This window comes from Sus scrofa, chromosome 14 (assembly GCF_054392235.1).
Source record: "Sus scrofa isolate SSC_HxYL_T2T_F1_AM1 chromosome 14, Sscrofa_HxYL_maternal_Yorkshire_Landrace_v2.0, whole genome shotgun sequence".
NCBI classification, from domain to species: Eukaryota; Metazoa; Chordata; class Mammalia; order Artiodactyla; family Suidae; genus Sus; species Sus scrofa.
In genome coordinates, this window is record NC_139396.1 from 77,853,946 (window position 1) to 77,870,596 (window position 16,651).

Sequence of the window (16,651 nt, forward strand, 5' to 3'; positions counted from 1 at the left end):
TTCTGTTCTGCTGAACATCTGTGTTATATTTCCATTCTCTCCTCCCCCCAAAACATTATATAAGGCGAAAGTCAATAACCCTTAGAATCTACCATATTACTACTTCCCAGGCCCTCCAGTATTTCTTGGGTCTTGGTTGCAACTCTTACTTTTATAGTAAAACCAACAATAACAATATATAATAGTAACTGCTATTAATTGAATACATATACTCATTAATATTATTAAGCTTCTCTAGGGTCCCATAATTTGTTGTCGAGCCCCTTGATACTCTCTGTCCTGACTTTAGAACTAAAACCTATTTGTTGAGGTTAGTTTTGTTCTCCAGGATGTGGTCAGTCCTAAGCCATGTGCGTTTGGAAAGAATGCATATTCTGAGGTTTGGATGTCATGTCCTGGAAATATCAATTAAGTCCAGCTGTTGTATTGTCTTATTTGGGATCCCTGATGCCTTTCTGGTTTTCTCTCTAGAGGATCTGTCCATTGATGTGAGTGGGATGTTAGCCTCCCACTACTATTGTATTCCCCTCAGTTTCTCCTTTTAGGTCTGTTAGTATTTATTGTATGTGTCTGGGTGTTCCTATATTAGGGACATATATATTGATGAGTATAATATCTTCTTCTTGAATTGATCCTTTTATCATTAGTGTCCTTCTTTGTGGCCTTTGTTGTTGTTGTTTTAGTATCCGTTGTGAATTTTTATTCTTTACACTTTATTTCAACTTCACTACTACCGTGTGAGTCCAAGTTGCCATCACCCCCACCTGGAACCCTGCAGTGACCTAGCAGGGCTGTGGGTGGGGACCCGCTTCCCAGTAGCCCATCCCCCACCTGCCCTCCACATGGCAAAGACATCCTCCTTATTCAGATAGCTTCATTTCAGTTGATTCTTCAGTGACTTCAGTGTCTTTATCACAAGTTTATTTCTAATTAGCAAATAAATATTTTGTATGGCCTCACTAGAAATAAAAATTTAGGGTTATACTTTTTGTGGTGGACCCGTTGTTAAATTCACCATTTTGTGATCTGATGAAACTTTCTCCAGATTTCTTTCATTCAAATGTATGTCATCAGACTGATTCCCTAGCAAGACTCTGGGTTTGTTTGGTTTTTTTGGGGGGGGGGGTAATTCAAATACACTTTTATTAACCAGTGCATCTATTGATGTGGTCTCTTCTTTGTCCTCTGGAATAAGATACCTGTTTGAACATTTCCAGTCCATTTGGTTGAAGGGAAGTTGAGCTCCAGTCCTTCTATTCTGCCATCTTAATCCCATCTCCAGGACTCTGGGTTTTTAAAAAAGACGTACAGAGATTGGCAATGTGAAATCAATTTTGTCTCTAGTTGCCATTATATTTTTTTGTTGTTGTTGTTGTTGTTGCTGTTGTTGTTGTTGTTGGTATTTCTTGGGCCGCTCCCGCGGCATATGGAGGTTCCCAGGCTAGGGGTCGAATTGGAACTGTAGCCACCGGCCTACGCCAGAGCCACAGCAATGGGGGATCCAAGCCGCGTCTGCAACCTACACCACAGCTCACGGCAACGCCGGATCGTTAACCCACTGAGCAAGGGCAGGGACCGAACCCGCAACCTCATGGTTCCTAGTCAGATTCGCTAACCACTGCGCCACAACGGGAACTCCCGCCATTATATTTTTTAAATGTCTAGATAAGTGAAATCACCCTCTTGTGCCTTCCAGAAGGTTATTTGTAATAGTTGGATTGCTGCAAATCATTTACAAGGGAAAATGCATTTCAGTAATATAACTCAGCTATTTAAAAACCATAAAATATCTGATATATTGATAGCTAATAGAAATAGCGAAGAACAGATTCTGCTGTACAGCAGTGTTCTGTGTGAAAGGCCAAGAGGGACACCTGTCCCCTCATCCTGGGCCTCTTATTAAGAACATAAGAAGGTCAGTTCCCATTGTGGTTTAGCGGGTTAAGGACCCAATGTAGTCTCCATGATGGTGGGGGTGCAGCCATGAAAAAGAAAAAACGGGGGCAAATCTTCAGCACATGGATAGACCTAGAGATTCTCATACGAAGTGAAGTAAGTCAGACAAAGACCATATGATAGCACTTATTTGTGGGGAATCTAAAATAGGACACAAATCAACATATCTGTGAAAAAGAAAGACTCCTAAACATAGAGAACCAATGTGTGGTTGCCAAGGGGGAGAGGGGCTGAGGGAGGATGGAGTGGGAGTTTGGGGTTAGCAGATGCAAACTGTAATACATAAAAGAAATAAACAACAAGGTCCTACTGCAGAGCACAGGGCGCTGCATTCAGTAACCTGTGATGAGCCGTAATGGAAAAGAATACATCTATGTGTAACGGAGTCACTTTGCTGTGCAGCAGAAATTCGCACAGCATTGTAAATCAGCTCTACTTCGATAAAATTAAAAAGAAGAAAACAAAACACCAGGGGCGAGGGTCAGATGTTTAATAGCCCTGCTGGCCTGACCGCATGGTGCCTAAGAAGCATTTGTTTGATTACATCCCCCTTGTCCAGATCTCTTTTCATTGTGTTCTTTTTCCTTTATACCTTTTAAAAATTGGCTTGGCAGCTCTGTGTTATGCCACTCAGTTAATATCGAGTGAGGACAGTATTTGGCAGAAACAGTTCTACTGGAGCAAGTGCTCCCAGCATTGGAGAAACTGGAGACGTGTACCGAGAGCACCGGGCCGGTTCGGTAACTCCGTCGCTATAGCACTGTCGCCACATTGGTGTCTCTCCGTTTCCTTGTTTGGACGCCCTAACTTTGAGTCCCCCTTCTCACCAACAGGACTGTGGAGACAACCAGCTTTGATCTGTTGCTAAAGACAGATGACGACTGTTACATAGACTTGGAAGCTGTTTTTAATAGAATTGCCCTCAAGAAGCTGGACGGGCCTAATTTTTGGTGGGGAAAGTAAGTATTGTTATTAGCCCAGCAGTGATCACTACATGTACCTGAGCAAAGTAGATCATTTAAAATGAAATATACAAGTCAGTTTTCATAAGAAAAATGTGGTTGAGATAGCAAATTTCCCTATGAGGCTCTTCTTGGGTGACGATATTTTAATAATCTACAGTGGGAGGGAGAAGAGCTCTTTGAAATGGAAAACCTCAGGCTACTATAATGAAGGAGTGGAAACGATGTGGCTTTTATCCTCAGGCCCTACAGATTAAGTGCTGCTCAAATTAGAAGCTGCTGTACATTAGAATAAATGTGTGACACATTTCTGAAACCATTTTCTGTGTCTTTTTAGGAACGCAGTATGGATCGGTGGTTGTTTTTTTTTCCCCCATTTTGGTTGCCCTGTGGCACATGGAATTCCCAGGCCAGGGATCAGATTTGAGCGGCAGCTGCAACCTGCACCACAGTTGCAGTAATGCCGGATCTTTGAACCCACTGCACTGGGCCAGAGATGGAACCTGCACTTCCGTAGCTACCTGAGGCCACTGCAGTTGGGTTCTTAACCCTCTGTGCCACAGCAGGAACTCCAACATACCAGTCTTTTATATAAGACACTACTGGATAAAGAATTCCTTTCCTTAAACTAAAAAAAAAAAACAAAAACCAAAAAACCCAGAAACCTCTCATGCTTTCCTTGCTTCTGTAGCTTACCTCTGTGCAGGGGTCATTAAGGACTTAAGAACACGAAGCAGCCAGCTCATTTTGCATCTCAGTTTCAGGTTGAATTGGGCCGTTGACCGGACGGGGAAGTGGCAGGAGCTGGAGTACCCTGGGCCAGCCTACCCCGCCTTTGCCTGTGGGTCAGGGTACATGATCTCCAGCGACATCGTCCGCTGGCTGGCCAGTAACTCGGGCAGACTGAAGACATACCAGGTAACTGAGGTTTCTGGCACACTCGTCACATCAGTTTCATCTGCCCAGCAGCTCATCACTGGAAGCAGAGCCAGCCTTCCTCAGGGAAAGCGAGTTACTCTTTGTGTATCATCAGCCTCAAATATTGGCTCTAAATTCTGCTCCTTGGTCTTCCTGGAGCCTACTTATTATGTTTTCAGCCTCTATTTAAAGGTGTAGTCCCTGGAGGCATGTAAAGATTTATATTCATGGAGTTCCCGTCATGGCTCAGTAGTTGGCGAACCCGACTAGCATCCATGAGGACTCGGGTTTGAGCCCTGGCCTCGCTCAGTGGGTTAAGGACCCGGCGTTGCCTTGAGCTGTGGTGTAGGTCACAGATGCGGCTCGGATTCCACATTGCTGTGGCTGTGGTGTAGGCCGGCGACTACAGCTCTGATTAGACCTTTAGCCTGGGAACCTCCATATGCCACAGGTGCAGCCCTAAAAAGACAAAATATATATATATATTCATAAGAAGAAAGATTAAGCTTAATACTAAGCCTTCTTTTGCTGATTCTGGGAACAGTGTCACTAAAACAGCTCTGCCTAGTTTTAGATCCACTCTGTCTTCCATACTGTTAGTGCTGGAACTGGAAAGTCCAGGAGAAGAGGGGCACCTGCTCGCTGTAGTGGGTACACGTGCTTCATGTTCCCGGCCAGTAGCTTTTGCTTCGCATATCAGTGTGAATGCAGGCTTGGCATTTCATGTTAGAATAATTATAGAACAAGGTAGAAAGATTACTTATGCAAATGGGTGTGGCCTTGTCTTTACAGATGAAATGGCCTTTAATGTTTGCATTTAAACTTCACGGGGCTTGTACAGGGTGAAGATGTGAGCATGGGCATCTGGATGGCAGCCATAGGACCGAAGCGATACCAGGTAAGCACATCTGAGCGGGTCTGGCCTCAGGGTTCTGTGGTGTCAAGAACTGCAGTTTCTCGGAGTTCCCATCGTGGCTCAGTGGTTAATGAATCCGACTAGGAACCATGAGGTTATGGGTTCGATCCCTAGCCTCGCTCAGTGGGTTAAGGATCCGATGTTGCCATGAGCTGTGGTGCAGGTTGCAGACGGGGCTCGGAACTGGCGTTGCTGTGGCTGTGGTGTAGGCTGCGGCTACTGCTCCAATTCGACCCCTAGCCTGGGAACCTCCATATGCCGCGGGAGCGGCCCTTGAAAAGGCAAAAAGACAACAAAAAAAAGAAGTGCAGTTTCTCTGTCAGACCTGGGGTAGAAACAATGGTGTGAAGGTGGTCTAGCATCCTCACTGTGCTCTTGACTTAATTCACTGTAATCCACTTCGGTCTCATACAATATTTTTCTGAGTTTAAACCAAAAGGAAATGTTCTGAATGGAAGTTCTCCTGCCCACAAAGAAGAATGAGGTTTTTATTTTATATGTTTGATCAGAAATTCTTTGCAGCTTTAAAATTTAAAGCATCAGCTGACTTAAGATTCTGGCAATGGGATGGTCCAAGGTCTCAGCCCGTCTGACTGATGCAAATAAAACAACCAGATAAAATGTTATGAGCCATCTTTGAAAATACATTGATAACTGAGCCAGGAAAAAAAATAAATAAATAAACATCTGCAGAGACCAGAAATGGAAAGTAGGAGGCTTGAGGAAAAAAGCACAAAGCTGGCCTTTAACTCAGAGACTTCTGCTGATTCTGGCAGCTCCCACTTTAGCCACAGAAGACGCAAGGGACAGAAGGAAGGCACGGTGCCTGCTGCAGTAGGGACTCTCAGCACCTGGAGCCTGAGGTGCAGTGCAGCCTCAGGTGCACAGGAGCAAACCCAGACCGGCTCCGTCAGCTCTCTTAGGCCTGCTCCTTTGTCATGCTTCGGTCTCATCTTTTGATTTATTTAATGTTACATATAATTATTTTCTGCATGTGATCTTTCTGACGTCTATCTATAGTGTTTGCATTTCCGATTCTGTAGTTTGTTCTTTCTGCAGCCTATTGCTTGTGGAACCTGTTTCTGGATATGTTTAGAAGCTTTTTTTTAATTCAGTGAATTTTATTTATAGTTTTTTAATTCAGTGAATTTTATTTTATTTATAGTTTTATTTATAGTTGTACAACCATCATCACAACCTAACCTTACAACATTTCCATAAAAGTTGTTTTTATTGTGACCTTTTGTTCCTTGGAAGCTGAGGTTTATCCCAGAGAGGATTTCCATTTTGGTGCCATGTACCCAAGGGCATTGCCGTCTTGACCTGTCTCCGTACTTTTGAGGCTCCACAGAATGTGACTCCAGACACACCTGCCTAAGTGCGGGCTGTGTTTCCGGATGCTCAGGGTTCCATCCCACCTGCCCAAGGTCAGAGCCGAGACAGACAAGCCTCCTCTGAGCAGCTGTCTTTTGTTTTTTTTTGTTTAGGGCCATACCTGTGGCACATGGAAGTTCCCAGGCTAGGGGTTGAATTGAAGCTACAGCTGCCGACCTGGGGCCACAGCAATGCCAGATCTGAGCCATGTCTGCAACCTACACCACAGCTCACAGCAATGCGAGATTCCCTGACCCACTGAGTGAGGCGAGGGATGGAACCCGTATCCAAATGGATACCAGTTGTGTTTGTTTCCGCCGAGCCCCGACAGGAACTCCTAACAGTTTTAATACCCCAAGACTGGCCCCTTGAGGCACAGCTCCCTGCAAGGAGAGATCTGGCCCGGCTCCTGTCCCTGGATGTGGCCTGTTGACACCCAGCAGGGCCTTCAAGGCACACGCTGACTCCAGGACCTTCTACTCTCCACTGTCCTCTCCTTTGCCACCAGTTGAGCCATGCTTTAGAAAGACTTTTTGTATCGTATCCCACATTTTTATGTGCTCAAATTGAATGGGATCTGTATTCTGCCATATTGCTAGTTCAGAAGCCAGTCCGTGGAACTGACAAGACTCCGTCTTCATCCCTCCTACTGAGTTTCCCAGCACGGACTTTGCTATGACCTGGAGCAAGGTTCTTCTCTTTTGTTTCTCATTTGTAGAAAGGAAGTCATTCTTACCTCTTGAGGTTATTGTGAGAATTACACTGGAAAATATTTATAGAGCGCTTGGTGTCGTCTCCAGAATACCATGGGCATTCATTCCCTCAGAATTCTTGCTATTGTTCCTACTGCTGTTTGGCCACCTCATCTGCAGGAGCAAATGTGAACCTCTCCATTTGTGGTTTCCGCACTTCCTTTTCATGGAACTCCCTTTGCGAAGCCCTGAGGCACATGCTGCATTGTTGCCTTATTCCATGGCCTCAGGGTCACCGGTGCGTGCTTTCCCTTCACCCCAGTGACCCAGTGGCTCTCACACACTTGTCTCTGAGGTCCCAGCTTCCCCCAGTCAGCCTCCGCTCTGTCTTCCAACAGGACGGGCTGTGGCTGTGTGAGAAGACCTGTGAGACAGGGATGCTGTCCTCGCCTCAGTACTCGCCCCAGGAGCTGAAACAGCTGTGGAAGCTGAAGGAGCTGTGCGGGGACCCTTGTCAGTGTGACGCAAGATGACGCTGTGCATCCTCGGTGTTAAAGGTCAGGGTGGCCCGGAGCCTGTCTGAGGAAAGCCCAATGTTTGGCCTCAGACTGTATTGCCTTTCAGGACAGTTCTTGGCTGGCACTTTGACCTGTCACTCAGTGTGGTGTTTCTTAATGTTTGCACAAAATTTCCTTTTTAAAAAATCAACAGATCCTGTGGCATAAGAAAAATTTTACCTATATATTGGAAGAGGACTTGACAAGTACCAAATTGCTTATAAAACAAAAAATATTTCTAAATCCTGGTGCGTTATTTCTAGTTAGTAATTTATTACCTATCAATCATTTTTGGTTAAAACTTGGCCTCATTCAGAAATCTTTAGTAACTGAAAGTTTGAATTTCAATCTGGATCGGAGAATAGCTCTGTATAGCATGATTAGGATAATTAAGGGCCAAAAAAGAACTCACAAGATGCTGTATGGTCACTCGTGAGCAGTGGTCACTTATACCAAAGTGGGGGGTTTCTGGGGGTCATGTCGGACTTTGTGGATCTCTGAATGAAGTGGGCAACTTGAACTTGAAAAGGAACCAGTGTGATTCCCAGTTCTGGACTTTGGTTTTAAAGTTCATTTATTAAGTGGACTAATTCCACTCAAGTTTGTGTTTTGCCATTTAACATCCATCCTGAAGATCACAGGGTAGTACTCCTATTTTTTAAAAATGTTAAATTCCTCTCAGGGTTTTAGTACCATAGGGAAGGAGGTTTCTAAATAGTTGGCGCTGAAATAATTTTGCTTTCTTCCTTCCATTGCCTGATGTAATTTCAATCAGAGCTGGGGATCCTCTGTAGAATATGTGCTCAGCTTAGGGTAACTGTAGGGAAAAGCATGTCATTTTTGTAGGTACTCTAACAATGCCTCTGAGAGGAGAGATCACAGCATTTATGTTACATGGAGGATGTTTCCTTGAGTTTAAAGGACGTTTCCAAAATGACCGTCTCCATTAATTTTAGTAACTTTTTCCACCAGTAGCATCAATAGAGGATTCCATTAAAATTGGTCTTGGAGTTCCCATTGTGGCTCAGTGGTAACGATACCAGCTAGTATCCATGGAGGATGTGGGTTCAAGCTCTGGCCTCGCTTCGTGGGTTAAGGACCCAGCATTGCTGTGGTGTAGATTGCAGACATGGCCCAGATCTGGTATTGCCATGGCTATGGTGTAGGCCACCAGCTACAGCTCTGATTTGACCCCTACATGGGAACGAACTTCCATATGCTGCAGGTGCGGCCCTAGAAAGACAAAAACAAAAAACTGGTCTTTGTGACAGACATTAACTGTGTTCAGGTTTATTAGACTAGTGAGGTTCTATTTAGCATTTAAACTTCACATAACGAAATAGTTATAAACTAAAATACTATATGAAATAAAATCAAAAAATCATTAGTAGATGCAAAGCTTTTATTATTGCTATTATATATACAAGCCTTGGTCTTTGCCCTATGAAAAATAACAGCTGTTTTCTATTTAGGATAAGTGGTGAAACCTTTTTTTTGGACATAACTGTCCCAAGAAGTCATTTACGTCCAGTCATGATAAATGAATTTTCTAATCTCTGGATTTTCTTAGTTGGCTGCTACCATCTCACTAATAGACAGTCTCCATTTTCTATAGAATAAAACTGTAATGACTGCTGATCATTTTCTAGTTCAATCTCTCTGCCCGGCATCTAAAATTAGAACAAAGGGGTGGGAGTGATGAAAACATCTGACAAACACATATGCCCACTCCTCCCCGCCAAACAAAGACGTGTGGTCTCTGTTGAGAATCAAGCGTGTTACATAGACTTAGCTCCATGGGGAACTCAGGTCAACTTTGTGTTTTGCTGGTCAACTTACTTTGGGACTTTCATAGGACAAGAGAAGTTCTGACACAGACACTTTGAGGAGACGCGACAGGAAGCCTTTCACCTTTTGAACTGTCATGGATTCTATCCAGGAAAAGAAAAAACCATTAGTTCTCTCAAATGACAGTTACCTGGTTACCTGGCTCATGTCACAAGACCACAGTTGCACCACAGCCGTCACTGTTGTTTCACAGCAGCAGTTCTCCCAAGTGAATGGTGCCTCCCCGCCCCCGAAGGGGGGGCGTTTGGGAGGTGACGGGAAAGGGAGCCCTTGTCTGACCTAAGTGCCCTTTGACAATGAGTTTTCACACCATTTCAGAGGTGTTACTGTGTCCTCCTAACCTGAATAAACCAGAAATCATGTTCTCAGCACAGAGAATAAGCGTCAGTGAAGTCATTAACTTTTTAGACCTTTTGATTACTTACCTATGAAATACTGAAAGGACGCTGGTGAGGGGCTCAGGCACCGTGAGGATGTGGCTCACTCTCTCCAGCCTTAGTTCCTCCTCTGAAAAGTGAGGGGCAGAAGAACGGGCTCCGAGCCCCCTTCCAGCGCTCCCAGTCTGTCATCAGTGTGTGACTGTGTGCGACACACACACACAGGGACTGTCAGGCACGGGAGTATAACTTAGTGAGTAATGCTTTGATTTGTTCAGAAAACACTATGAACTTCTTTCCAAAGATGGGTTGTGGTAAATGCTGGATTATTTTGATTATAAGAAATTTAGTTTCTTTGAAGCTTTAGCTGGAAGTACAGCAATAGTGTGGTGTTCCTACAAAAATCACATGTATTCAAACAACTATTTTTCTATCAAAAATCATTTTTGTAAAAGCTGTCTGTGTTTTTATGCAATTGTGATAATAAATGTTATCTTTATTTTAGAATGAAAAATGACCCTTTTCTTATGCATTGAATATAGACACTAAATAGACATTTATCATTTCAGTTAACATAATTTGCCCTTTTGTCCTTTCAAAAGATTTAGGTGGTCTGGCTTTCACTGTTCAGACGGTGGTTAGTGATGGGTTAACTCTGACTGCTGAGTTTACAGAATATAGGACTCAGATCCTGAATAGCTTAAAGCATAATTATTACATAGTTCCTCTGGTTTTTCTGAATCTCTGCTAGTTCTACCTGAAGATTAATAACACTCAGAGCGTGAACAGGGAAGAAGGGGACTCAGCCAGATGTGCACTGTGGGGGGGGAGAGGAGCCCAAGCCTTTGCTCACACACCCACTAGTCCCTTCCCAGAGCAAGCCTTGAAAAGGAAGCCTAACACCCATCTAGTGGGGACATTGTGGAGCTCGTACCTGGAAGGGAGACGGGAAATGCAAACGCATCCAAAGCCAATCATAGTAACAGAAAGTTCTGGTCCTCCTTCCCTTGTCCACCCCCATGAACACCCTCACTGCCCTTGCTAACAGGATTTAAGTTTGCAAACAGAATAATGAAGGGGAAGCCACTAATTTCTTTTTTCTTTCTTTTTTTTTTTTTTTTTATCTTTTTGCCATTTCTTGGGCCGCTCCCGCGGCATATGGAGGTTCCCAGGCTAGGGGTCGAATCAGAGCTCTAGCCACCGGCCTACGCCAGAGCCACAGCAAAGCGGGATCCAAGCTGCATCTGCAACCTACACCACAGCTCACGGCAACGCCGGATCCTTAACCCACTGAGCAAGGCCAGGGATCAAACCTGCAACCTCATGGTTCCTAGTTGGATTTGTTAACCACTGAGCCACGACGGGAACTCCCAGGAAGCCACTAATTTCAATTTGTCATTATGTAACAGGACCAAACGACACAGCAGAGGAATAGAAATTGGTTTGTCAGTAACTAAAAATGGAATAGTACTGGTCAGCTGCTACTAGGTGATGGTTTTCATTCATGAAGAAGTACTTTTTGGGGTACAAACAAAGCCTTCCATAAGCAATACTGTGATAAGCTCATTTTGTTGGATAAAAAATGAATTTAAAAATCAATGTGAATTTGGAGTTCCTGTCGTGGCTCTGTGGTAAAGAATCCGACTAGTATACATGGCAGTGCAGGTTCTATCCCTGGCCTTGCTCAGTGGGTTAAGGCTCTGGTGTGGCTGTGGTGTAAGTCAGCAGCAGCAGCTCTAATTTGACCCCTAGCCTGGGAACTTCCATATGCCACACGTGTAGCCCTAGAAAGACAGAAAAAAAAAAAAAAAAAAAAAACCCAAAAAATGAATATGAATTCACTGCACTGACAGTCAAAGAGAAAGGTATTTCACTAGAGTCATTTATGATGACAGATATTTTATTTCTTCTGCAAATCCTCCCTATGCTAAATTTAAGCTGTCTATATTTTAGTATTTAACCGTGAATCAAGTTTCAGCTTCAGATTCAGACTGTAATTTAATTTTTCTTTTGCGCAAAACCTTAAGGTAAGTTACATTGATCTAATTTGTTGACATAAAATACTTATTTTCCAAATAAAATGAATTTAGTTCCAGCAGCATTAAGGTTTAAAGGTCTGAAGTTTTTTGTTTTGTTTTTTTTTCTCCCAAAGAAACCCATTTGTGTGTCCCTCAGAGGAGCATCTGAGAGCTATCTCTGGGGGGCTGCTGACATAAGGAGTAGGATGTAAGAAAGCCATCAGTGTCCTGGTACGTCACGGTTCAGCTCCCTGGCACAGGGCCCCTGTTGCATGAAGGGATGGTAAGCAGACCTCGAGCCTGGTGCCACAGTGTCTCTGGCCAAGAAAGGCCCCGGGAACAGCACTGTGAGAACTAACCAGCGGCGGGCTAGGGTAGGATGAGGTGGGGACTCCAAAGGGCCAAGCCCGCCCACGCACCTGCCTCTGCCTAAAGGGGTCTCCACACAAGAGGCTTCCAGTTCCAACAAAACTCCTTCCTAGATGAGCTGAACTTGAACTTCCTGGGGGAGTGAAGTTATTGGCATGATCGACTGGAGTTTAGAATATAAAAACCTAATGAGAACCTGGAAGTTGGCGAAGTCCACAGCTGAAGAAATATAAGGAGGGAAGACTTTTTTTTTTTTCTTCCTTTTTAGGGTTGTACCTGCGGCATATGGAGGTTCCCAGGCTAGGGGTCAAATTGGAGCTCTAGCCTCCGGCCTACAGCACAGCCACAGCAACGTGGGATCCGAGCCACATCTGTGACCTACACCACAGCTTCATGGCAATGCAGGATCCTTAACCCACTAAGCGAGGTCAGGGATCGAACCTGCATCCTTATGGTTACTAGATAGGTTGGTTACCACTGAGCCACAACAGGAACTCCAAGAGACTTGTTCTTACCTGGCAGTTGTTTCTCTATGACTCTCTGACCAAGTTGATTAGGATATTTTATCTTCAGTGCTTGAAAGAAAAAAGAGAAGAATCGAGCCCTGGTGAGTAGAGATTTAAACTGCACACGTTAACAGTAGCCACCCCAGGATGCAGCCCTTCAGCACAACTTGGCTCTAATCCCAGTAAAGGAATAGGACCCAGTGATGCATAAGATTCCTTCTCTTAATACGTCACTGAATTACTGACAGTGACAAACAGAGCTGGACCAACATTCTACTGCTTTCCCTCTTCCCTTTAGTACTTTCTTTACCTAGGTTTTCAAGTGTAAGAAAAGTCACAGATTTCCAAATCACGATTCGGTTCACCAAATACTCCCCCCACGTAGAAGGCAATTAAATGAGTTTAAAGCACGACAATTGCTAAGATGTTTGACAGCAGAATTCAGATGTTTGAGAGTCATCATTTGTTTTAAAATACTTATCAAGGTGCTTACTTGAAAGAAACACTTCCTATCACCATTATGTCTCCCCACCTAAGGACTCAAATCCAAATAAGCTGGAATGTGAGGTTCTTACTTAGTAGCTGATTTCTGAGCAAAAATGGTTGTGGTGTTTTGAGTTCCCCATCTTCAGGTGCACCATATTCTGTTGAAGAAGAAATACAAAAGGATGAATGATAGCCCAAAAGGCCACTGTCAGGGAGAAAGGTGAGTTAAGTATCCACATAGCCTTTTCCCTTCCCAGGATGAAGCCAGCAGCAGCCGGGCGCTAACCTGGGCCCTGCTTCATTTAATTCAGTTACTTGTCTAGTGTATTCCTGCAGGAATGGACAGTAGCCGCTTCTAAGCCCAGAATCCCCCTGTCATCTGTGACCACTGATCCTCAGAGACAGCATCCTGACAAACAGGCTCTCTTCTCAAATCTTAAAATGCTGAATCAGTCTCGCCTTTTGGTAACAGTTCCCCCTTTCTGGGTCCTGAGAGAAACATGACTCAGGCACCTTCACCAGCTTTTAGTCACTTGGCCAGTGGTGGTCTGGGTGCTGCCAGGAAAAGCAGCCTCTATGGGAGGCATGAGGAAAGCAGCCCCTTTGCTCTGACTCCTGCTGGGCCCCTGGGACACAATGTCTAAATTCCCCCCAAGTGTCGGCTTTGTCTTCTACCTTCTTAGCGGGGAGATATTGAGCCAGACCTTCGGGAACCTCCCCCCACCCCTACCCCAACCCCCAAGTGATTCAGAATTCATGTAAAGTGGCCAGGAAATTGGGCCAGCTAATGGAATAATTTGAAAGCAATTCCCACAGGCAACTTTTCTCCCTCAAAGATAATGCTCCAGCCTGAAGCATTTGCAGTAAGCTGCTCACATTAGGAAATACATAAAAAAGAAAATCACATAGAAGTGAAATTTGGAATAATAAGTCAAAACAAAATGGAAGTCAAAACAAAGGGTCCTGAAGGTGGAGCTTCAGGGCCAAGTAGCCAGGCCTGGGGAGCCCTCAGAACAGAGCACTCAGGAGAAATTGCACTCAACTTCCAGGAATGGTAAAATTACCCGAGGAGCATGAAGAATGCCAAGGCCTGGGTTACACTTTAAAAGCCCTTCATTTAGGAGTTCCCGTCGTGGCTCAGTGGTTAATGAATCCGACTAGGAACCATGAGATTGTGGGTTCGATTCCTGGCCTTGCTCAGTGGGTTAAGGATCCAGCGTTGCCGTGAGCTGTGGTGTAGGTCGAAGACGCAGCTTGGATCCTGCGTTGCTGTGGCTCTGGCGTAGCCCGGTGGCTATAGCTCCGATTAGACCCCTAGCCTGGGAACCTCCATATGCCCCAGGAGTGGCCCTAGAAAAGGCAAAAAGACAATAAATAAATAAAAGCCCTTCATTTAAAAACTCGCGTGGGCACAGCCAGGGTTGGGATGAAGTGGGGCACTTCCTGCTCTTCCTAAAGTGGGAATGGTGCCCCACACCTCCTGAGAACGAGAGTCTGGTGAGTTTGCACCAAGATGAGAACTGCCATTTTAAGAGCAGCTTTCCCCTCCTCAAATACCAGGCTCTCCCTTCCAGAAAGCCCCAGAGACTTCCCAGCTTCCTTCTGCTGAGAGATTAATGATCTGCTTCCAGCGGGCCACAGGTGCCCCGGCTGTCCACTTAGATGAGCATAAAAATCCCCAAAGCAGAAAAGCAACAACACTGAGGGTCTCCTTTGACACCCAAGGGAAACTGCCCCAGAGGAAAGCCCCGCAGGCCAGGGCACGGGCACAAGTATACGAACTGAGGCAAAGTGACTGGTATCTAGGATGCGCTGCAAGAAATTCCTCGTTGGGTCTGTCTTTGTCTGGATCCTGATGTCCACCGGCCTTTTTCCATTCGTTTCCAAATGCTTTTCGGTAGTCAAGCTCAGCCCCGCGCCGTTCCTCAGGCTGAATCTGTACGGGTGTGAAACAAGTCTATTACAAAGCATTTTTCTAACAAGGGTATCTTGCCCCGTCCTCTCTCCACCGCCTACCCACAGAGAACAATCCAGTGGAGGGGGATGGGACCTGGCATTTTTACCTTTCCTTTTTAACATTAACAGAATCCAGGAGTTTATTCAAAAAGAAAAGCGGGTTTCAGTTTTATACTTTTCTTCATGAGAGTGTCTGCCAGTTTCTGGATTATTGCCAGGGGCCCAGTCACGGTCATCGGCTTAGAGGAGCTGACTTACTGAGAAAGGACTGGGTGTTCCTACCCCGCCTCAAATGACAATAAACTGAGCCAAGGATTCCCCACCCCATCCCCGGGCCCACGTCTGAGTGTAACACCCCCTCCCGACTGAAACACACAGGGGTGCCATTTACCATTTGGAGGAAAACAACTCCGATGCACTTTTCCATCTTCAACCGTAACTGCTTTTTACAGCAATCACTTGGTTTCCAATTTAGGAAACGCCTCGCCACACCAGCACTCACCACACACTTGTTGAGGGTCCGCAGCTGGCCGATCTTGGCGATGATGAACTGACGAGTGGTCTGCGCGTCTTTGCTGCCTTCTTCAGTCAGCGGGTTTCTGGCACAGGACAGAGCGTGCAGACTCTGTAACTTATCCAGCTCATTGATAAAGGACCACTGAGACCCAGCAAAAGAAAATACATGAAAAGAAACATGTTTCAGGCTCAGCGGTCAGATTATTTGGACTAGCAGCAGAAAAGCCCAAATCTCCTCAGGCAATGAGACCCCACCAGGAGCGCGGACTTTACAACTGTGCTGTGTGAACTGACAGGCTGCTTGAGTGTGAATTACACTAATTTCTTTCTTAAGATTTCTGGCTTTGTATGAGGAGTTTCACTCCGAGGAAGCAGTTTCTCTTTCAATTTACGATATTCTTTTTTTTTTTTTTTTTTTTTTGCCTTTTTCTGGGGCCACTCCCGTGGCATATGGAGGTTCCCAGGCTAGGAGTTGAATCGGAGCTGTAGCCGCTGGCCTACACCACAGCCACAGCAATGCGGGATCCGAGCCACGTCTGCAACCTACACCACAGCTCACGACAACGCTGGATCCTTAACCCACTGAGCAAGGCCGGGGATCAAACCCGCAACCTCATGGTTCCTAGTTGGATTCATTAACCACTGTGCCACTACGGGAACTCCTACAATATTCTTTAATAGAAGGAAACTACCAAGTCCATCATGAGAGTAGATATAAGTGATTGTGTAGCACATATGTTCTGAAGAAGCTCTTACTTGTGATATCTGATTGTCATTGAGCACAAGGTACTGTAGGGAAGGAAACATGGCTGTTTTGCACCCTAGAATAAAAGGAGAATTAAATTACACAGAAGTGAAAGAGAGCTCAAGTAGCGGGGAGCCGGGGGAGGGGTTACTGAATAATCTTATATACCAATTCCAGCATCCGGAAAATGTAGAGAGGAAATTCCAATGTCAGAAAGGATTAGTTGCTCTAATCTGAAATGTAAAAATGTTTTTTGATTACTCAGAACAATATAAAATGCTATGGGTTATTTTATTTTATTTTAGTCTTTTTGCCACTTCGTGGGCGGCTCCTGTGGCATATGGAGGTTCCCAGGCTAGGGGTCCAATCGGAGCTGTAGCCGCCGGCCTACGCCAGAGCCACAGCAACGCAGGATCTGAGCCACGTCTTCGACCTACACCACAGCCCACGGCAAC

At 45.0% G+C, this 16,651-nt stretch overlaps 2 protein-coding genes across 11 annotated transcripts in view; one reads left to right on the forward strand and one right to left on the reverse strand.

The window, feature by feature from the left end:
• The window catches only part of B3GALNT2 (beta-1,3-N-acetylgalactosaminyltransferase 2), a 68,572-nt gene extending 58,458 nt beyond the window's left edge, over nt 1-10,114 (forward strand). For both annotated transcript variants that reach the window (XM_021074398.2, XM_084996901.1), the window contains 4 exons: nt 2,790-2,915; nt 3,677-3,836; nt 4,678-4,734; nt 7,217-10,114. In XM_021074398.2, the coding sequence (XP_020930057.2) occupies nt 2,790-2,915; nt 3,677-3,836; nt 4,678-4,734; nt 7,217-7,351 (478 nt within the window). In that variant the 3' untranslated portion in view covers nt 7,352-10,114. The remainder of the gene's footprint in view (nt 1-2,789; nt 2,916-3,676; nt 3,837-4,677; nt 4,735-7,216) is intronic.
• The window catches only part of TBCE (tubulin folding cofactor E), an 84,777-nt gene continuing 76,885 nt past the window's right edge, over nt 8,760-16,651 (reverse strand). For 8 of the 9 annotated variants that reach the window (XM_084996891.1, XM_084996885.1, XM_084996888.1 and 5 more), the window contains 8 exons: nt 16,365-16,429; nt 16,208-16,272; nt 15,438-15,593; nt 14,762-14,915; nt 13,069-13,137; nt 12,503-12,562; nt 9,215-9,306; nt 8,760-9,045 (listed from right to left, as the gene is read on the reverse strand). In XM_084996891.1, the coding sequence (XP_084853017.1) occupies nt 8,953-9,045; nt 9,215-9,306; nt 12,503-12,562; nt 13,069-13,137; nt 14,762-14,915; nt 15,438-15,593; nt 16,208-16,272; nt 16,365-16,429 (754 nt within the window). In that variant the 3' untranslated portion in view covers nt 8,760-8,952. Of the gene's footprint in view, nt 9,046-9,214; nt 10,891-12,406; nt 12,563-13,068; nt 13,138-14,761; nt 14,916-15,437; nt 15,594-16,207; nt 16,273-16,364; nt 16,430-16,651 lie in introns of all 9 variants that reach the window. The other variant, XR_014827896.1, reaches the window with a different exon arrangement.